This window comes from Simochromis diagramma, unplaced genomic scaffold (genome assembly GCF_900408965.1).
Source record: "Simochromis diagramma unplaced genomic scaffold, fSimDia1.1 OVJJ01000721.1, whole genome shotgun sequence".
Lineage (NCBI taxonomy): Eukaryota > Metazoa > Chordata > Actinopteri > Cichliformes > Cichlidae > Simochromis > Simochromis diagramma.
Genome location: NW_024386890.1, coordinates 340118 through 362817, shown reverse-complemented (window position 1 = coordinate 362817; position 22700 = coordinate 340118). Strand labels below are relative to the sequence as shown.

At 43.1% G+C, this 22700-nt stretch overlaps 1 protein-coding gene across 2 annotated transcripts in view; it reads right to left on the bottom strand.

Annotated features, from left to right (window-relative positions):
• hlcs (holocarboxylase synthetase (biotin-(proprionyl-CoA-carboxylase (ATP-hydrolysing)) ligase)) overlaps positions 1-22700 on the bottom strand; it is a 51968-nt gene that overhangs the window by 26153 nt on the left and 3115 nt on the right. For both annotated transcript variants that reach the window (XM_040033713.1, XM_040033714.1), the window contains exons 3-6: positions 19844-20006; positions 17348-18327; positions 16284-16463; positions 10043-10323 (exon numbers count right to left, since the gene is read on the bottom strand). In XM_040033713.1, the coding sequence (XP_039889647.1) occupies positions 10043-10323; positions 16284-16463; positions 17348-18327; positions 19844-20006 (1604 nt within the window). The remainder of the gene's footprint in view (positions 1-10042; positions 10324-16283; positions 16464-17347; positions 18328-19843; positions 20007-22700) is intronic.

Genomic DNA, 22700 nt, shown 5'->3' with positions numbered 1-22700 from the left:
GTCGTGTTGTACGTAGTGCCAATGTGGGATAGTTTTCCAGTTTCATTGTACTATTGTACTATGTATGACTGTGCAATGACAATAAAGAGTTATCTTATCTTTAAACTTTTACTCCTCTTATTTACAGAAAAACCCAACAATCAGATGAAACCCTGTGAGCAAGCATTTGGCAAAAGTAGGAAGGAAAAACTCAGTTTAAACAGGAAGAAACCTCCAGCAGAACCAGGCTCAGTGCCAGTACCCGGCCCACAGCTTATGTGTAAAACAGCTGTGCAGATGTGAAACCAGTGATCGTTTGATCTACACTTGAGAGTGGTGTGTGTGTGTGTGTGCGATCCTGTGTGAGGGTGTTGTGCGTCATGGTTGGGTCTGCTGTTGCGAGAATGTCTCAGCAGCCTCCCTGATGCTGCAGGGTAGCAGGTATATGTGTACATTTCTAAATAGTTCATTGGTACATTCACTCTGGGTTCGGTTGCACTGTCTCCTCGCGGGGTGACTCACAGAGTTAGCCCGTACATGTGGAAGATGAAACGGGCTGGAGAGATAGCCTCGATATGATAGAGAACGGTTACATTGTAACCTTGGTTCTCTGACTGAGAAACTAACTCTCCACCTTCAGGCCACTCGGAGACATGTGCCGATCAAACCATCACCGGTTTCACATCTGTGCAGCTGTTTTATATGTAAGCTGTGGGCCGTGTCCAGGCTAGCTGGAGTGTCTTAAAGAAATTTCCACACACCATGACCCAGCGGGGGTCATACCCCATACATGTGGAAGATGTAACGGACTCGAGAGATAGTCTCTCACTCAGAGAACCAAGGTTACAGTGTAACCGTACGACCTACTGATCCCCCCCCCCCAAAAAAAATATTAAAGCTTTTGTTAAAATGTAAAAAATGTCAAACTAACACTGACAAACTGCTGAGGAACAAGTAAATAAAAGAGCACATTTTCACACTGAAACAAAGGTGACATAATATCAGTGAGACTTTCATGTCATTTCCTACCAGAAAACATCTTCCCACGTACAACCCCTCCCTTTAATAAAAGTCTATAAACAAATTCAAAAGTGAAATTAAAAGAGAAACTGCAGTGTGAAGCTTCTCACTGACACACAATGAGATTCCAGTGTGGTGTGAGCTTGTGAGAACACCGTCCTGTGTCTCAGTGCTGACTGTAATTAGCTGCTCACAGCCAGACAAAGCATTAATACCCTGAACAAACACACAGCCTGCCAGCCATTGAGCCTCAGCTTCAAGACTCTTCATTCAAGCAGCTAAACCTGCGTTTTCATCAGCTATTCAGTTTGAGGCAGCGCTGACCGGCAGGAACTTTGCTTTCAGACCGTCTGTGTCTATTAGCATTTGTGGCAATGCATAATCCTCCTCCTGACAGAAGAAAAGCTCGGTCATTGTCACTTCAAAGGACTCTAATATCTGAAATTCGTCTCTTCAAACTTTTGTTAAACAAACACAACTGCGAGAAATGAGAGACCAGTCCCTTAATATCCTCACTAATCCATAAAGCTAAGGTTTCTTATCATGAACAATAAAACATCAGGAACAACAATATATCTGTGCAAAAATACTCAGCTAGCCAAACAAAGTAAATCAGTGTCTGGAAGCTCGGACAGACTACAGCTGCAGCTCTAGTTTAAACACACGTTCTCGCCTCTGTAACCACCGACTCTGTTATTCACTCAGGTCTGAACTGCATACAAGTATTTCTTACTTTTTATGATCAGCATGTTTTGATTATGACCTGAACAGTGCAAAAAAACTCATATTAACGGTTAAAGAACAAACCTGGATCACAGCATGTTCAAACAACATGTGTGTGAATGGCTGTGGGACAGTAAGCTTTAATGTTTCAATGGGTCCAGTTCCAATTTCACTGCTCTGATGATCAGAAATAAACAGTGTAGGTTTCGCTAATTCGAAGAAAGCCCGGATGTGCTGAGCTTTGTTCGTAGCATACACCCCTCACACCCATTTTGTAAACCTTCCCTTTCACTCTTGCTGCGATCCTTCTGACCGCTCGTCTCCACCCTGTCACTCCTACATGTTCTCCACAGCCCTCACTTACTTCTCTGCCACTCCTGACTTCCTGATGCAGTACTCAGTTACTTTCTTGGCACCATATTGCCAACAGTTTTGTTAAAAATTCCACCGCTCCCTCTCCTAAACATCTCCATATCTCCACAAAAAGCGAGAGCGAGTCCAATCACAAGTGATACACCATGAGCCAGCAGCCAGAAGGAAGAGGAGAAATGCCCGAGAAGATGAGCAGCCTCAAGCAAAAGAGAGACTGAGGAACGTCACGCTGATAAAAGGCGGATGACACCTCAACAAAGTATTCCGGTAAGCACATGAGAGCGATAAGGACGACGTGAAGCTTTCTAGGCCCAACTGAGAGACAGACTTACCAGTGTGAGGAGAACAGAGCAGATTTTTTTCCCCTGGTTGTGTCAAACACTATGCGGTACCCTGGGACCAAAACCAGACCGACAAATGCAGGAAGCTAGATTTCCATGTGGTTTAGATCTTGAAAGTTCCACAGCTGAAGAGCTGGTGGTTACAGAAGTAACCACCAGCTCTTTTCTCCTGCTGGTTCACCAGGAACCAGCAGGAGAAAAGAGCTGCTGAAAAGAAGATGGATAAACTGGGAAGCAAAACCATAACTTGATACCTTGGGCTGAAAAAAGACAAGATTGAGGGGAGGTTCAGACACAACACCTTGCCAAGCCCCAGAAATGAGCTACACCTGAAGTACAGGGGCGCCTGTTTAGCTCAGGCGACCACATGCTGTATGGCTGAGGGTGGACTTGCGGCCCTTTGTCGTATGTCTTCCTGTCAGTCTTCACTGTCCCGATCTAATAAAGCTGGAAAAAGGCCCAAAAAAGGTGCCTGAAGCACAGTGGAAGGCAAATACCCTGTAAATGCTGGATACATGCTGGGAAATCCCGTCAACCATTGCTACAGGTCCTCTGAGTCACTGGGTCCAAGCCAAAAAAAAAAAAAAAAAAAGGATTTGGGTGAAGGGGCATAGAACGGGAGGTTATGGCTGCTGTTTAGAAGAAACCATCAGGAATTAAAGATAGGCTAGCTGCAGGTCACAGCAGATGGCCCCGCCCCTCCCTGAGCCTGGGTCTGCCGGAGGTTTCTTCCTGTTAAAAGGGAGTTTTTCCTTCCCACTGTCACCAAAGTGCTGCTCATAGGGTCATATGTTTGTTTTGTTTTTTTTAGAGTAGGCCTACCTTACAATATAAAGCGCCCTGAGGAGACTGTTGTTGTGATTTGGCGCTGTATAAATCAAACTGTCGCTGCTGCACCACCCAAAGATGTCCTTGGATTAAAAAGGTGAAGCATCTAGGAAGGGTGGCCCTCGCCTGATGAGGGACTCATCTGACGGCCCACCTGGTAACAGCTAAGGTCTGAAAGATAAACTTCCTTTGCAGTTTAGAATCACACAAACACACAGTTGTGATCAAAGGTTTACAGACGCTTGTGATAATTTGGGGTCAATCAGTGAACTGTTCTTTGTGGACAGCATACACTGTGTGCAGTGTGAGTGGAAAGCACTCTGCTGGCAGCAAACAGTAATTGTGATTTCTTGTTGATAAAACTTTCAGGTAAATTTTCAAGTATGACATCACCATAAATGATGGTGGATATGAAAGCTCACTTTTTTTATGCCAGGCTCATTTTCTATCCTCCATTTATTCTACGTCCAGGAGCAAAACGTAGCTTACCGTGAAAAACAACATCTACAGCTGTGTTCATCGATGCAACAATTAAAAAACACACTGTGTGCTGCTCTAACACTTCACCTAAATATATTCAGAATTATGGTATCAATCCCTTTTCAATATTATAACATATGAATATGCATAAACATTCTGAATAAAATTCACAGGTTAATGAAGATCAAACTATAAAGACGTGACTGAAGTGCTCAGGACAGAAACCATCTAAAAAAAGCTTCTGACAGTCTGGACTGATGCAACCACGATTGTAGTTTTAGCCGAACGAAGGGAAGTAAAAGCTATGGAGAAGCTATGTTGACGAGATTTTCTCTTTATTTAGAAAAGAACCAAATAAGATGAAAATGTCTGTTTCATTTGAAAAAAGGCAGCGACACAGTGGAAGCCCAGATGTGCCATTTTAATTGGGATGTGTATTTTTACACATCTGTGTGCACAGGAAGCTTTTTGAAAGATTTGTGAAGCTGAACTTGTATAAATGATCACTTTTTACTCAGGTTTGGATGCATTTGTAGAGCTGTTTTCATTGTAGTCAGATTGCTTTGTATGGACTGAAGCACACGGACTTTTTTCTTATACAGTGCTTTTCTACTAAGCACCATATACAACTTCATTCACAGCCATTCATACAAGCAGTTTTTTCTATGCTTTGTCTTACTGAAGTGTTTTCTATCTAACATGAACATAAAACTATAGCAGGCAGGGATCAAACCAGCAGCTCTGTGATCAGTAGATGTTCTACCTGAGCTACGGCCTCTTGTGAGTCCTCAAAAATGACACACAAAAGTAACTGTCACTTTAAGCTTGTGTATCAATCCATACACATTTGTAACACGTCTCAACTCAAAGAAAAATGGTGTTTTTCCAGTGGCCAAGTCAGTCACATGATCACAACAAACGGGGAGCAACTGAAGGTGCTGTAATAAAGATCTATCAGAGCATCTCCGGGCAGGAAATGCAGTATTTGGTGATGTTGTGGGTTCTACACTTCATTCATCTAATTATTGACACAAATCCTTACATTTAAATTTGTTACTTCTTCCAATGACCTCTGAGCCCCTCAAAGATGTCTGTGATCCCTAAACATCTTCTTATTAAATTCAAGCTCAAAGTCTTCAATCATTTCATGGTTGTTTGATATAAAATCCACTGTTGATGTAGTTTTTTTTAACCTGAGCACACAGAAGAGCTCTGAACAGTAGTGATGTGCGATACCACTGATTTCCTTTCCAATCTGATACCAAGTGATATTCAGGGTGGTATCGACGACACTGATCCGATACTTTGTACAAAAACTTATTTTATTTATTGTATCTCAAATTATAGCATCATAATGATTACAGGACATCAGATTACTTGTTCTTATCACTTAATAATGCAGACTTCATCATATAGAAATAAAAATCCTGAAGTTGTGGCTATTTGAACACGTTGCCTGCCTGGAGCACTAAAGGACTCCATGAGAGACGTCTGTCTCGCCCTAGCAGCACCTGTCCCTCTCCTCCTCTTCAGTTCGCCTCAACATTACCCTCGTCATATTCTGTGATACGATTTACTCTGAGGTGTTTGACGAGGTCAGTGGTGTTGTCACAGCACCTCACTTTCTTGCCACATGTATTGCAAACCACGTCTCGGCTGTTTGTGGATGTAAAACACGTCCGCACATGACTCCAGTTACGCTCAGCCATTGTTGTGAGTGCGCACGCCAAGGGGCTGCCACATTTATACAGCCATATTTCGCACATGACTATGAAAGGCGGAAGAGGAAGTAGTTCCTTCCAATTGTAGACGATCCGAATGATATAGGTTATTTCCACTGTGTTCCTGTTAATGATAAACTACAAATTTACCCTAAATTACTAAAATATCGATATTTTAATGTGAGAATCGTTTCTAGAACATAAATGACTGGTATCGGAGAAATCGATATTTCAGGATCGATCCGCACATCACTACTGAACACAGAGCACCTTGGGACTAATGAGCCAACAGATGAAGACAATGCTGAACCTCTAAGGTTTATTAAAGGGAGTTAAAGGATACGTCATCTGATGGCAAAGCAAAATTATCACCAGATGAACAGATGCAACAGACAAAATGAAACGGCTGATGTGCCATTGAAAAAGCAGAGACTGCTTTCTAATTGAAATCTACTTTAAAGTAACTGAAAGTTGAAGAGCTTGAGGAAAACAAAGTCCCCACCAGTTTGTGTTGAACTGGAGAAAGCCTGATCCATGGAGGCTCCAGACCAGTTTACCCATGTTTCTCTACAACTGTTTAAAACTGTCAGTTCTCCCCCCTCAAAAAGTGGTTTTCTCTTGAAATAATAAGGATCACGACTACTTAAAAAACACGAATGCTCGGAGAAATAGAACAGGCATTCCTTAATAATAACATTAATCAAGGCCACTCCAGAGAAACATCTGGAAACTCAAACATTAGCAGTGAAATCAAACTGCAGCAACACGTTTGGGGTTGTATGGCCTACTTATTCACCCCGCTTTAGTTTCTGCATAAGCTTAATGACAACACTGTCTGTTCCAATCAGCTCAGCGCTGCTCTACGATCCATTTTTCAAACTTTATGACAGTTTTAATTGCTCCCACCTGCTGCCTCATCGACCCGCTCAACAGCCACTTTCAGTCACATGTGTGGATGCAGACAAAGAAGTCTATTAGGTGCAACTTGCCTTTGCTCCAGTGAGGTCACTTGGGCATTAAATTAGTTCCAGCCCAGTTCCAGTACGAAACACTACATGCATTTGAAAACTTAGTCTTATCTTTTTTCTCTCTCCGTTGTTTGCTGTCAAATGTTCATAAAGAGGCACTTTGACCAACTAGTGAGTGAACATCATGGAGAGACTGACATCCAGTGGTCTGTCCTCCATTATCCCTTTGCTTATTCAACATGTATTGCATGCATGCATGACATGCATATATGCATGTGCAAGGTTGGCGGTCTGGGCCTTGTTAAAGCTGTGTCTGCACTGTAAGATGTATTTTTAGTGTATAACTAACAGCTGATATTAAATGTCAGCACAGTTAGTGCAGTGTTGTTAGCCAGGGATTGATTCCTAATCTCAGTCAGGTCACAAGAGAGCGAGTGAAAAGCTTTGACTTGTGTTCACAGGATCTTCAGCTATAAGCCACAACACTGGAAGCACTGGCAACTCCAAAAAACAGCATGTTGGGTCCTGGTAATCATGCTGATATTACTATGATAGTACCACTCACCTAATCTTTGGTCCAAAAACAACACACACCTCATTGCCATGTCAACCCCCCCCACATGTGTGCTGCAGAAACCAATGAGCCCAAGGTGTTATCTTGACCTCCAAAGTCCCCAGACTTCAGTTTGACTGAGCATGCACAGGATGTGCAGGTACATCTGATCCACAATCTGGCATACCCCACAGCACACCAGCAAAGCTTCAGTGCCCATGTCTGCAGGCAACATCCAAACTGAGCTACACACAAAACTAGCTGGTGGTTTTAATGTTAGCTGCATGGGTGTATTCTGTGCAAACCATCATGACAGAAAAAACATGCAGTCAGAGTTTAAAGGAAGTAGACTCTGTCTTAATTCTAAGCTTTCATGCATATGCTTAAATTATTTAAATCTAACATCAGATGTAAAACTGTGTGTTTTACATCTGAGGTTAGATTTAAATCCTTATTGACTTAACAAAAGTTCAGCCAAATGCAGAACCCATGCATGAACCACGTGAAGCAGAAATAACTTGAAGTAATCCTTTTCTGTACGACTTCAGTCTTTCACATGACTGCCCAGGCCCTCTGGCTGCAAAACAAGGTCAAACCATCATCGCTCTACCACTGTGCTCACCACTGGCACAATTGGTGTTTGTGCCGGTACGCTGTTTGGTTTCCACCAAACGTGCTACTGTGCATTACGCTCAAACATCTCATATTTGGTCTCGTCCATCCAAAGGACACTGGTACAGAAGTATGGTCGTTCGTTCAGGTGCAACTTCGTGAGCCTAAGCTGTGGTGTTGTTCTTTTTACAGAGAAGAGGATTTCAACCCTTCCAAACAAGCCCAACTTGTTAAATCTTTCTCTAATGGTACTATAATAAACTTTAATATGCTACCTGATACCTTAGAGTCTGAGATGTTCTCTGAGTGTTTCATGGTCTGAGACTAGGGTGACATCGGGTTGTCTCCTGTAAAGACTGGCAGCTGTATTAAATGTCTTCTAATTGTAAATAGTGTTTTGTACCGCAGATTGTTTGCAAATGGCCTTCTATCGCTTCCCAGAAGAGAGTTACTTTTTAAGATCATTGCTGGCCTTTTTCCTCCTCGTGTTAACACACCTCACTCGAGACCAGCAAACTGCCAAAACTCCTGCTTTTATAGCAGTGCTCACACTGATGATGATCAATTAATGCATTTGATTAGCAATTAGCGCATCTGATTTCTGGCTGCTACTTACCCTCTTAATGCCTTTTAGGCTTGGACATGTAATAGGACGTTATTAGGTTTTCACACATTGCTTCTACATTTTGACAAAATTAGTGTCAGATAAACACTGACAGCTGGGACAGACTACAGCCCCAAGCATGAACAAAAAGACAATGAATAGAAATAATGACATGTGTGATGTGTTGGTGTTCATCTGATAAATATTGACATACATTTCAAGACCTGCTAGGGACCAGAAGATATTGTTATTATTTTTGTGATTTAAAATGTAATCTAAAGGTTCTGTACTTTCTATGACTACTTGCTCCTGAAAATTTGGGTTTGCCATCAAGAATTCTAAGCAAGGTTGGAAGAAATATCCATTTTCTCTCTTAAATATGCAAATTTGTGCATCAACATACCCTGAAATCCATTTACCAACTTAGCCAAAAAGTGACAACCCTAACCATGGATTTCTCTGGGATTGATGTGTTTCTAAGGAAATCACTCCAGGCTCAGTAACAAGAAAAGATTTTCAAACCATGTTTGAATTTCCATGTAAAGACCTGATCTCACTTTCCACATACGAGCTTGTATATGAATTTACAGCAACTGCTGTGATAATCTTTTTCTGCTTCATTTGCCTATTTATTAACATTTAATGAATGAAGGTGCTCCAACTAGCACTTCATTTACATTATCATGCCCAACACTGCCCAGCCCCAAAACAAGTCACCATCTGGACCAAGGAAATTAATAAGAACTACTAATTATTGTAGTATGTTTTGTTTGGATTCATCCAAAATCAGGAAATGAGCAACTTCTCATTCCTTAAACAACCCAACATGTTTTCATGGAAAACCTGTTAGTGGAAAAATGTCGAGCTGTTTCAGATGGGTCAAATTACTGGCCTGCATCAAGCAAAGAAAGAAACCGACTCTACTAAATACGAGTTAAGAAATGTCCAATGCAATAATACCTGGAAACACCTGGATACAGGACTCAAAGCTATGTGCCGAGAACTCAAGGGACACAAACCGAACTGTTGTACTGCCGCACAAAAACTATCAGTAAGACTTATTGGAAACAAATTTCAGTTTGCTGGGACGCATAAAGACTGGACCCTGGGGCCGTGGCAACAACTCATGTGGTGTGATGAGTCTAGATTTAGCCTGTTCCACACTGATGGACATAACAGGGTAAAGAACAAGATCTTGGACAGCTGACCTGTATGGCAGTGTTATGGGCTACAACGTGTAAATACTGACCCATACTGTAGGCATATATTATATCAGGCTCATCCTGTGAAAGGACAGGTCAGGGAGCATGACACATTATAACACATGGACTGGCTGGACGTTACCTCCATCAAGAAGCATCTCTAGGATGTGCCGGAGAAGACTTTACACATAATGCAACTCCATAGTTTGTACTTTTAGGTCTCGAGCATTCTAAATAAGATTATGTTATTTCGCCCATTTCAAGCCAAATGCAGTGAATGATATGGTGTAAAGCAGGGGTCTCGAACTCCAGGCCTCGAGGGCCGGTGTCCTGCAGGTTTTAGACGTGTCCTTGATCCAACACACCTGATTTAAATGCCTAAATGACCTCCTCAAGTTCTCCAGAGGCCTGGTAATGAACTAATAATTTGATTCAGGTGTGTTGACCCAGGGTGAGATCTAAAACCTGCAGGACACCGGCCCTCGAGGCCTGGAGTTCGACACCCCGGCTGTAAAGCTACAGCCCATACTGCCGTAGTCTCATCTCAGAGCTACTTGGATATTTCATTGTTAGAATAAACTCCTGCTGGCCCAAGTCCACATTTCAAACATTAAACAGATTCTTAGAAACACGCGTTACCCCTCTAATAGATCCATGGTAGAAGTGACAATTTCGGCAAACAGCACAGTGTGACCCAGCAGCTTGGTCTTCAGGTTCTTGCTGTAGGTCTCCATACTAAAGTGGGCCCAGCTCTGCGACTCTGCAGAATTAGTGACCAGGGCCACAGAGCCTTCAGGCAGCAAAAGAGCATCCTGAAGGTCTGAACCAGACATCACGACGAGGGAGGCCTTGGACAACGTAAGGACACCGTTGTGTTCTGCATGCGCCTGGAGCCATTTCAGGAATCTGGCCTTGGCCTCCTGTGTTGAATACAGAAGAGAGGACATCAGTTTGGTTTTATTTTACAGACTGTCAGTAGTTTAAATTGCTTTAGGACTTATGCACAACCACAGTGGTATATCTTAATAATTCCGGTCTGTTTTAAGTTGAGAAGTGTGTTTAAGGGCACAAGTCACCATCAAGTGCAGCTCTACTAAGGAGATGCTCTGTCCACACTGCTGTCCTGCGCAGGCCCAACCCCCTCAGTGAGATCAGCAACCACCTCCCTCTACATGGATGACATCAAGCTATATGCCACTAGTGAACGAGACACCGCCGCTCGCCTAGTTTCAAGTCACTGTTACCACGGGGACCACTGTTACCTTCACCCTCCACATCTTCTCGAGGTCTTCTCTCAGCCCTCTTTTCTTCCCTTCGTCCTGACGTTGCACTCATTCAGTATCGCTACATCTATCACTAAGGTCGTCTTCCCCTGCGCTGCCTGCAAGGAAAGCTTCAACCACCACCTGCAGAGCCGGAGAATGATGGCTGAGACTAGTTCTGCTGGAGGTTCCTTCCTGTTAAAAGGGAGTTTTTCCTTCCCACTGTTGCCAAGTGCCTGCTCACAGGGGTTCGGTCTGATGGTTGGGCTTTTCTCTTTATTACTGCAGGGTTTTTAATCTACAATATAAAGTGCCTTGAGGTGATATTTGCTGTGCTTCATAAATAAATATAATCTCGTCTTGATATCATCCAGGAGTGTGATCAGGTCAGAAACTGCAGATGGTACAGAACAGAGCCACATGAATGCTTCAGGACAAATATAACAAGGCATAAATGTCTTAACTGGTTGGCTATAAAACACGTATTCATTTATTCTTTACTGATGTTTTCAGAAATATTATTTTTTTTACAAAGATTCTAATTATTTTGTATAAAAATTTCAGTGTACACAGACATGAATATTCTGGCAGACAGGCTACAGGATTTTAATACCAACGGTAAAAACCAATAAATAGCGAGACAGAAGCTAAGCTCTCCTTGCAACATGGCAAATTGAACCTCCCCCACCCTCATTCAGATCTGGCGTTTGGAACTATTTTGGTTTTCATGTGACGTATGACCCTGAAGATAAGCGCATCATGGACAAAAGTAAAACAGTATGTTGGATGTGCCACGCAATGCTCAATTACATGGGTGGGAGCTAGTGTGTTAGCGCATTTAGCTCGTTAACGTGTTGGCCGTCCAGCCCCACGCACGGGGCGATCAGGGGTAGCTCGTTAACGGAGATTCGCCGTGTTGTGGCGTTACCCGAGTCATTTAGACAGCCGTTAGCACATGATTCTCCTTATGGGGACCTGATATGTTTAATATGCTGCTGAGAATATAGCCCAGAAGAAGCGTATAGCAGAGCTTTTATTTTGGAAAGAGCCATTTCTCTGTAATAAACTCTCTTTTCCAAAGATGAGTGATTCCTCAATCAGATACAGGGCTTGCAATATCGCTAGCCCGACGTCCCGGGGCTAGCGATTTTTCCAGTCGGGCTACCAAAATCTATCTCTGCCCTGGCCGTCGGGCTATCGTAGGAAAATATATGTCAATGCTTTTGCATTCTTTCGGAAATGTAGCTGGGTAATTATGTCATTGGCATCGGTGAGCCACTGTCAATATGTGACATATTGAAATCGCGTTTGAATTTGCGCTTGTTTTTTGCTTTCACTTTGCAATCACGCGAACTGTGTATAGAGAGCGACAGCACTGATTGGTGAGTGATGATAATTTGCGCACCAATTCCTCTGACATCGTCTTATCAATCGTTAGCTTACTATGCAAACATGACAAGTGAAATCTCCCGCAGCTTAAACATGTGAGAGGTTGATCACGCAGAGAATCGCTGAGCTTATGTGAGTGCGTGTGTAAAAGCAGCAGGATATATATTTTAGTTCTGCTGAGCCAAATAAGACAGGTCAGGGTGAAGAAGTGACAGCCAAAGAAAAGCTTACCACAAAACGGAGAAGTTATGACAAATCAGACTATAAGGCAAAAAGAAAGTGCAGCTTTATGGTTTCATGGACAAAATAATTTCTGTGGCTGCAATATGACGAGCTAAATAACCAGGGCTGCACATAAGTGGTCCGCAGGTGCGCATTCGCTGTCAAAATAAAAAACGCGCACAAGATATGAAGTTGCAACGTGTGTTTGCGTACATAAGATTTTCAGGAGGAGGACAGACATTTGTTTAGAACTCTTAAAGATGTCGAAGAAGCTCCTTTAAGCAATTACTTTGGTGTTCCTCCACCTCCAAACAAATGTCAGAAGGAGTCCGAACCACAAAAGAAGCGCGTATTTTTGGAAAAGTGGTTGCAGGAGGTGAGCTGGCTTCAAACAAATGATGAACGCACAGAGATGTGGTGAATGTGCCGTGAAAATCCCACTCTAGTGGACAAAAACACTGCCTTTTATATGGACGCAAACGCGCGCTGCAACTTCTTATCTGGTGCACGTCTTTTATTTTGACAGCGAATGCGCACATGCAGACCACTTATGTGCACCCGTGTAAATAACATAATGTTCTGCCAGGTGTGTTGTTGGTTTTCCCTTGATTTCTGAGTCGACAAGCGCCTTTGTTACTGGGACCAGTCATTTTAAGAAAGGCACCCATTAGAACCCATGAGAAATGCAAGAAATGCATTATTGCTCAGTCTGCAGTAAACTGAAGAGTCCCTGCCCGAAGGGCTACCAGGGATTTTGAAATTTTGCGAGCCCTGAGATATATATATATTTTTTTATTACTTTGTTGTTTCAGCAACATTAAATTTAAAAACTGTACTTTTGAGGTAAAATATATATTTATAATTTTAATAAATGACAAATTAAAAAGACATGAACATTTTTTTTTGTATCGAAAAAATATCAAACCGTGACACCAAAGTATCAAACCGAGACTTTTGTGTATCGTTGCACCCCTAAAATAAATAAATAAATATATATATATATATATAAATAAATAAATAAAAACAAACTTGTGTGTTCAAACCCAGCTCATCACCACGCTCAAAGTGGCTGCAGGAGCAGCTTTTAATCAAAGGTAGTGCTACTGCAGTGACCACAGCATCGATGTGATGCAAACCAATAGTATGAATGTTAGCTTGGCAGCATTTTTAAATAATGAAATAAATTAGCTTTATTTTTATCATACCAGTGGTTTAATGTGAGTAGTTGATAATGTATGAGATATGGATAAGAGAGGGAAGATGACTTTGCCCATTTAAGGCAAAATGAATGGTGTACTGCACACCAAATACATGGACTGATTCTTATAGAGCACTTTTTCTACTCTCCCGGAGTACTCAAAGCTATACAACATGCCACATTCACCCAATCACACCCATTCTCACAAGCACTTTCTGTAATCCGAGTGCTTTCTGACGACACTCACACACATTCACAGACCGATGCATAGGAGAGCAACTCGGGGTTAGCATCTTGCCCAAGGATACTTGACATGTAGACTGGAGGAGCCAGGGATCGAACCACCGACCTTCCGATCAGTAGGTGACCTGCTCTGCCTCCCTGCAGCGTCTGTATTGGCTACAGCCAATTTCTTTTAAAATGTGACACTCAGTCATAGAGCTGCTGTGAAGAAGGGCTCCTGCTACTGAGCAATGTGGGCCTTCAACGCCCCCTAGGGGTTAAAAATAAATAAAAACTCCCAGCGCCAAATTGTTCTCTCACACACACACACACACACACACACACACACACACACACACACACGGCATGAATATTTCCAGTTTTTCCAGGATGTCTGTACAGCACACAGTGACAGTGTCTGACAGCACTCAGAACAATGGGAAAGTTCACTGAAGTCAATAAAGAGCAGAGGAAACCTGCAGGTTAACTGTGAACTGAGGATCTGTAATTCAGATGTGTCACCTTTTCTTGGCCTGGATGAAGAGCCAAAGTGTCCTCCTCACTATGAGCCAAGACACCAATCAAATTAAATGAACTAACGTATTATATTTATATAAAAAATGAAATTACTTTTGAGTAAATATCTCAGCAGCTGTGAGTTAGCCATCATTCACACAACACTGTTTGCTTTATCAGGGCTGTAGCAGATTAGCACTCTGTGGTAACGCTGCGCTCTCCAACCTGAATCCTGCACTGGATCGAACTGGTTTTTGAGAGTTTGGAGGGCGGAGTCTAAAAGGAGCAGGCTCCTAATGTGATTGGTCACTTTGATGGACAGTTCAGATTACTGCAGTAAACCAAGTTACACCCTTGTAACAGTGCTGTCAATGATTCAGTTACAGTCAGCTGACTTACCAACATCTCACCGGCACTCTGAGGGATTAAGCCATTGGATACAGGCTAAACACTGAGACACATTTCTATATAAAGAGTAGAAATGTGATATACAAGAACCAGTCCATTTACAGTCTGGCAAATGTGCCATTACTGCACCAATCCATGGCACGCTCCATCTTCCTACGAAGACTCCAGAACCACAGGATACTTGAAGCTCCTTACTTTGGGCAGCACTGAACAGTTTGACACGTATGGCCTAGAATTAGAGACAAGCACAGGTGGAATCCAACACCATCCCAAGGATGTGGACACAGCTGTCACCATTTAAGGACCTGACGGCACTTAACAATGGACGCAGAGTTCAGCTGTGCACCCTACATGTGCCCACAATTCCATATTCAAACCTTAAAAGGAGCATCTTAGGTGAACTTTCAAAGGTCATGTCACCATGTTGGATGGTGAGTGGTTGAAAGAAGCTGCAGCAGACGACAGCACCAATCAGCTTCATCTGTTAGACGAGGTTCCTTCTGCGTCAAAGACATTTTCTAATTATTCAGCACAAACAAGTTTGGAGCCTTCGGTGCTTTCAAACTCTGTTTCCATCCTTGGGTTGTGAACAGTGTGTCATTGTGTGACCTAGCCCTCTTCTACAAGGCCAGGAAAACAACTATTCATGAAGTTAGATGGGTGTCTTCATTCTCAACATCTAAATGTGATCATAGATGATCCGTGTTAGCTTGTTGCTGCTGTAATATTGCCAAACGGAATAAACACTGTGTCAAACATGTAATGGACAATGTTGGTAGATTTAAAATGTTCTGGCAATCCCGCCCTGCTGGCAGCACCGTCCCTCCACAGAAGTCTACCAGACAAGAGTTACCTTCTACCATTGCTCCCTAACACAAGTTCAGATTAAACAAAGGCATCTTATTTGCCTTTTTTCCCCACATTGTTATGATGTCATCGTTTTGCAGTGTGGTAGGTCAGTTGCAGTGTTGATCCTGGATCTACACTAGTATAATGCAGGAACTACATCAACGTGGGTGCCTCAGATACACCGTTAACTGAACGTGCATGTGTCTGGTTTATTAACTTTTAGAGTTAGGGTTTGGTTCAGTTTTCACACAGGGTTTAGGTAGCACTTCTTTGGAACAGCTCGTTTTGTTGGTTATTCTGGCCATGGTTCACCCCGGAGTTTAAGCTGGTGGAGCAATAAAGCTCACCTTAACTTTGAATTGGCTACTGGGTTTGTGGCTTTGGGGACGGGGGCGGGGACACCCGTGTTTGAGCTTTATGTTGCGCTACGGACGTAACAAAGGACACCTTTACCATGTTATTAAAAAACTATGATTAATTAGAATGAGCATTAATACAATTTAATCAAAGTGATAGAAAACGTGATGTAACTTGATTCTGTTGCAGTTTTCAACAAAGGCTCAGTCCCCAAAATTATGTGGGCTAGCTCCTTTACTCAACAAGTTATGAGGTCTCAAAATGCCAGAAAAAGAAGAGAGTAACTTTATCCTAACCCTGTAACTTACAGTAACTATAGTACTTCATATTTAAAATGTAGCACATTTAATGAAGCAAAGGTGGGAGGCACTCACTGAACCTATTTCACATGGAGAGATGAACCAATAGGACATGAAGCTGTTCTTAGTCTTGAACACAAGAACGCTGAGTATCTTACCTGAGAGGTAGCGAGCAGGTGTACCGCACTTGGACTTTGAGTCTGACTTGGTTCACATTTGAGGCCTAGAGAGGTGAGGATTTCTGTCAAGACTTCATACCGCGAGGCATTGTTGACCTTCAGTTCATGAAAAGCGTCCAATGGCAAATTCTGAGAGTTGGGAGCAGTTTCAAAGTGGACCTGCAGATATACATGTTTAAGTAAAAACACCAGAAGATGCAGGAAACATTGATGTGGCAGCAAAAATGAGTATTATTTACTTTATACTGCAAATATTTGCACCTAATAAATCTGCTTGTAATCTAGACATCATATGACACTGGGCTTCATTTACTAGCCCAACAGTTAGCAGTACCACATACCCACTGTCAGCACCTGGATTCATTCAGAATGCATAAATAATGATAATAATAATTATGATAATATTTCTAGACCCGACTGCAAAACAAGGACAGAACAGTTCCTGGATTATAGAAGTTTCAGGCTGCTGTGGCAGTTAATTTACTGCTAGCTACACCATTAATAAAGGAATCGTGTGCTATAGGGAGACTGCTAGATCAGCTGATCTTCTCTTAGATCTGCTGCTATAGGCTCAGACTGCTGGAAACATCCCATGATGCAATTATCCTTCACCTGAAGGCATTTTTGCCTCTATTGGACAGTGCAGCACTGAAGATGGAAAATCAGGAGAAAGAGCAAACATCAGAGTTGAATCCAGGCTGCTGCACTCCTGTGGTGGGGCGTACCCACTGAGCCACTCACACTCATGTCAGTCACTGAGACCTCACACATCTGAACCTCTTTCTTCCCGTTAAGAGATTTTCCAACTGCCGCCAAGTCCTTGGACGTGGGATCGCCTGAATGTTGGGCTTTTCTCTCTAACATCACATGGGCTTTATGTGTGAGGCAACTGTTGCTTTGATCTGACACTACAGAAATACAACAGCATGCAGGTTCACTGTCCCACATGTGTTAGCACTACTGCGGGCCTCAATAAAAGCATGCTATTCATTGTCCCCGAGGACAATAAATAGCATGTTTTACATGGGTTTACATGGGTTTACCTGACAAAGGACAGCTTCTCCACTGTCCCCTCCGTGGGTCAGTCGTACAATAACCATATCCTTCTTATGGGGGACATCCCCTTTCAGCTCCCCCCACAGTTCAACTTCTCCTCCCCCCCGAGGATCCCTGATGTAGACTTTCCCACTCGCCAGTATACTCAGATTCAGCTCTGTGCTGTCTTCCTTGGTGAAATTCAGCTTGTTGACCTGCATGCACTGGCTCTGCCTGACTTCCAGGTAGAGTCCTGCAGGGCACAGAGAAGAGGCTAGCCCGAGGACTTTGCCCCCCTGGCTCAGGTAGGTGAGAAAGCGGGTCTGAAGCTGGGGACTTAGGGTTTCCTCTTCTGCCAGTACCAGGAGTCTTGTGTTTTCCAGCCAGGGATCATTCAGTGCCTGCTCTGGCTGGAGCGGATAGATGATGTTACTTTCCATGTTTATACATTCTGATAAAAGCTGGCGAACTGTCTGAAAACGTTCCTGACAGCCCCCCGTGTAGACGAGAACATTTGGGAGTTTGCCACCGCTTTGACCAAAAAACCCTCGGGAATCATTTTCAAGTTCATTGAGACACTCGTTTCCAACAGAGTTATCATCCGGTAGGTCTGGAATATTCTCAGCGGAGGCATATTTGACAGAGAGTATAGTACTGTTCTCCAGTTCCAGACATTCATGGCAGCTGGACAGATGCAGGTGGTGTCCGTGGCCCTCCATGTGGTGATGATTCCCCAGGGAGTGTTCCTCCAAGTCACCGAGAGATTCCAAATCCTGGGAGCTGCGGAGCGGCTCTGACCCTCGCCGGTCCTCTAACCTCCTCTTTACCTCTGGGATGAGAAGGAAGCTGCCTTTACGGCACTGCAGATGATGGTGGCGAGCTATGGGCTCTCCAGTGCTACAGGGAAGCAGTGACGACTGTGCCCGTGGGCTCTGTGGACACTGCTGGTCCAGCAGTGCACTCAGAGTGGATTCTTGCAGGAGGACAGCTGTGGAAATACAACCACACCACAAAAACATCAGAACCATCTACTGATCTATCTTTGTATTCAAACTTCAAACAACTGTTTCTGTCAACCACTAAACTACTGAACAGTAAAACAGTAACGATGTAAGCTCTTTGGTACAGTTCTGGTATGTAGCAGCTTCGGAGAACAAACAGCTCAGAGCCGCTGAAACCTTTCATTTCAGCTGTGCTACACCACAGAGGTATAAAGCAGGGGTGGGGAAGTCCAGGCCTCGAGGGCCAGTGTCCTGCAGGTTTTAGATGTGTCCTTGATCCAACACAGCTGATTTAAATGGCTTCAAGTTCTCCAGAGGCCTGGTAATGAACTAATCATGTGGTTCAGGTGTGATGACCCAGGGTGAGATCTAAAACCTGCAGGACACCGGCCCTCGAGGCCTGCAGTTGGACATCCCTGGTATAAAAGCTTAACCCTATACACAAATACAGCAGGGAAAAGAAGCACTGAATAAATAAATGAATAAATAAATACACACACACACACACAAGCATCAATAACAATGTGCAATACACATACGCTTATTCTTCTTATTTTTATTACATAAGTTTCTGTGTTGTGTCGTTTTGTGTTGTTCGTAGTGCCGACGTGGGACAATTTTCCGATTTCATTTCACTATCGTACTATGGATGACTGTGCAATGACAAAGAATTATCTTATCTTTCTATGTAACAATCACACACATTCATTCTTCGATAGAAGCATCAGAGAGCAACCTGGCAACTTTCCGAAGGATATTTGGCATGCAGGCATGTTTGACAACCAGGGATCGAACCAGCAACCTTCCAATTAGTATATGACCTGCTCTACCTCTGAAGCTACAGCTCATGTCATGATGGGGTAAGAAGCTCGGTGGCTGTAGAGTTCCACATGTCGGGCAGGTACAGGTCACAACTTCCTCACAGACGACAGAAAATATGTTTGTGACATTATTTAAACCTGAGCTCCTGAAAACAGTCAAAAAATGTCTGTAACTCTTCAATGGGTCATGAGACAGTTTAAGTTTAAACTGTGCAGCTCTATACCTGTAAGCTCAACGTTGTATATGAGGTTTTGCGAGTGAAAGCACTTTCCTGCTGCTGCTGGATGCAAGGCTGAGTTTAAAAAGCTACTTCAGACACTACAGGGTGAGAACACGCTTCTACCTTTTTATCTTGGAAACGTAAACTAACAATAAGAAAGTTTATTCTCCTGAACGTCATCACTGCAGTACTACATGAACACAACCTCGGGGAAGTATATTAGGGCGTTTGGTAGAGGGGTGGAGCAAAACCCGACCAACAGAATTTCAGTACGATCCTCATCGCTTTCTCTACGGTGACAAGATGAAGGTGTTGGCACAGGAAATTGCTGTTTTCTTTGGGCTTTATTAATCACGCTGATCAACATAATACTCAATGCAAACGAGACATGAGTAAGGAACTGTGAGGTGTGATACCATGTAACAAAAACATCGTAGAAAATCTACTTGAAGACCACATACGGACTATCTTTGAGGGCGTAAGTCCATTGTCCAGCTGGAGGCGATCTTCTATGAAAGCTATCCCGAGCTGGCTGTAGCTCTCCACGCTGGCTTGAGCGACTGCCCTGAACGGCTGGCCAGGGCAACACGCCACAGGGAGACAGCAGTCGGACAACTTCAGCACCTGCACAACACACAGTGACACGTGTTAGAGTTCAGCATGCCCCGCCTACTACATCATCACCTGGTGTAAGGAGGGATTAGTACAGAAACAATGCTATAAGCCTGTAATGATGGTCACGTGTCTATTTTCACCTCACTTCATAAAAGCTAACCTAATAACAACCACAGCATCATCCGAACAGCATCAATGGCTCCATCAGCACAAACCAGAAGAACATGTACCTTATCCCATATTTGTTAAATGCATATTTTTCTGTGTGCTACATTTAACATTGCTAAAATACTAAATATGAAAACCATCATAACCACCAAAACCATTATTATCCACATTCTGCCTTTTGTGCCGGTTCATTCAGTGTAGTGTTTTAAAGAGGCACAAAGGCTCCAACAAGGAAACAACGGCCTCATTTACACTGATGTCACGTCAGCACCTGCCAGCTGCATGCTAGCTACAGACGCTTGTGTTACAAACACACTTAAGTACAAAGACCTGGTGAAGTACTCTGATTTGTGACGGCAACATTACAACAATGGGATTGTCCCATTAGCATGGTGGGTAGCTAATGTGGCTAACGTTACGTATGGCCGATGCTCCCTTCTTTTCATAGTTCTGTATTAAAGCACAGCCAACTGTACATTCAGCTGTTTTTCTTTCTGTTGGAACAAGGATCAGCTCATTAGGACAAAAGTGACAACCAGCCAAAGCCATTTAAAAGAAAATTATTATCACTTTAGAACCACGTCACTGACAAAAATCAGCATTCACATAACCTTAAGCCCTCAGCTACGATTAAGGGAACTTTCTGAATGTGACAAAGTGAAGTACAGTGGTTGCAAAAGTATTCGGCCCCCTTGAACTTTCCCACATTTTGTCACATTACAACCACAAACATGAATCAATGTTATTGGAATTCCACGTGAAAGACCAACGCAAAGTGGTGCACACGTGAGAAGTGGAACGAAAATCATACATGACTCCAAACATTTTTTACAAATAAATAACTGCAAAGTGGGGTGTGTGTAATTATTCAGCCCCCTGAGTCAATACTTTGTAGAACCACCTTTTGCTGCAGTTCCAGCTGCCAGTCTTTTAGGGTCTGTCTCTACCAGCTTTGCACATCTACAGACTGAAATCCTTGCCCATTCTTCTTTGCAAAACAGCTCCAGCTCAGTCAGATTAGATGGACAGCGTTTGTGAACAGCAGTTTTCAGATCTTGCCACAGATTCTGGATTGGATTTAGATCTGGACTTTGACTGGGCCAGTCTAACACATGGATGTGTTTTGTTTTAAACCATCCCATTGTTGCCCTGGCTTTATGTTCAGGGTCGTTGTCCTGCTGGAAGCTGAACCTCCGCCCCAGTCTCAAGTCTTTTGCAGACTCCAAGAGGTTTTCTTCCAAGATTGCCCTGTATTTGGCTCCATCCATCTTCCCATCAACTCTGACCAGCTTCCCCGTCCCTGCTGAAGAGAAGCACCCCCAGAGCATGATGCTGCCACCACCATATCTGACAGTGGGGATGGTGTGTTCAGAGTGATGTGCAGTGTTAGTTTTCTGCCACACATAGCGTTTTGCATTTTGGCCAAAAAGTTCCATTTTGGTCTCATCTGACCAGAGCAGCTTCTTCCACATGTTTGCTGTGTCCCCCACATGGCTTGTGGCAAACTGCAAACGGGACTTCTTATGGTTTTCTGTTAACAATGGCTTTCTTCTTGCCACTCTCCCATAAAGGTCAACTTTGTGCAGTGCACGACTAATAGTTGTCCTATGGACAGATTCCCCCACCTGAGCTGTAGATCTCTGCAGCTCGTCCAGAGTCACCATGGGCCTCTTGGCTGCATTTATGATCCTGAACGCTTTAGGTGGACGGCCTTGTCTAAATCCAATCGAGAATCTGTGGCAAGATCTGAAAACTGCTGTTCACAAACGCTGTTCACGTGTGCACCACTTTGTGTTGGTCTTTCACGAGGAATTCCAATAAAATTGATTCATGTTTGTGGCTGTAATGTGACAAAATGTGGAAAAGGTCAAGGGGGCCGAATACTTTTGCAACCCACTGTAGGTTTATTTATTTGGACACTAAACGTTGTTACGGTTACGGTCTCTTGGTGAGCAATGGTGAGTACAAACATGGCGTTTAAATTATGAGTTTCTTTGAAAGAAATGGGGCATTTTTGTTGTTGTTTGAATCTTGCCTGTAAATTAGCATGACATGGGACCTTTTAACTTTTATTGAAAAGTTAAAAGGTGTAGTAACTGATGAACGTCTCCAGTAGAGGGCACTATTGGGCTTCTTTTCCTGGAGCAACTCTCCTGTTATTAGTTTCATTATTACAGCGTCCAATCAGTCAGGGGCAGAGGATGACTACTTTGATGAATAGTTTTGTTTTACACTGCAGAAAAGCTGCGATCAAGAGAAACTATTGAATAAATGAGCAGATACATCCACCTTTTTTCCCTGAGCTTACCAAACAAAATCCAAATTTTATTAATTTCATTATTTTTAAATTTTGACATTTGTCTTTAACCCTCATGCTCGGGTCCTCTACCAGAGGCTGGGAGTTCGAGGTTCCTGTGCAGTATCTTTGCTGTTCCCAGGACTGTGCTCTTCTTAGACATCTGTCCTGAGCTGTGCTGGAGCCAGTCACCCAGTCAGTGTTTCATTTATATTTATATACATACAAGCTTGTTGCTT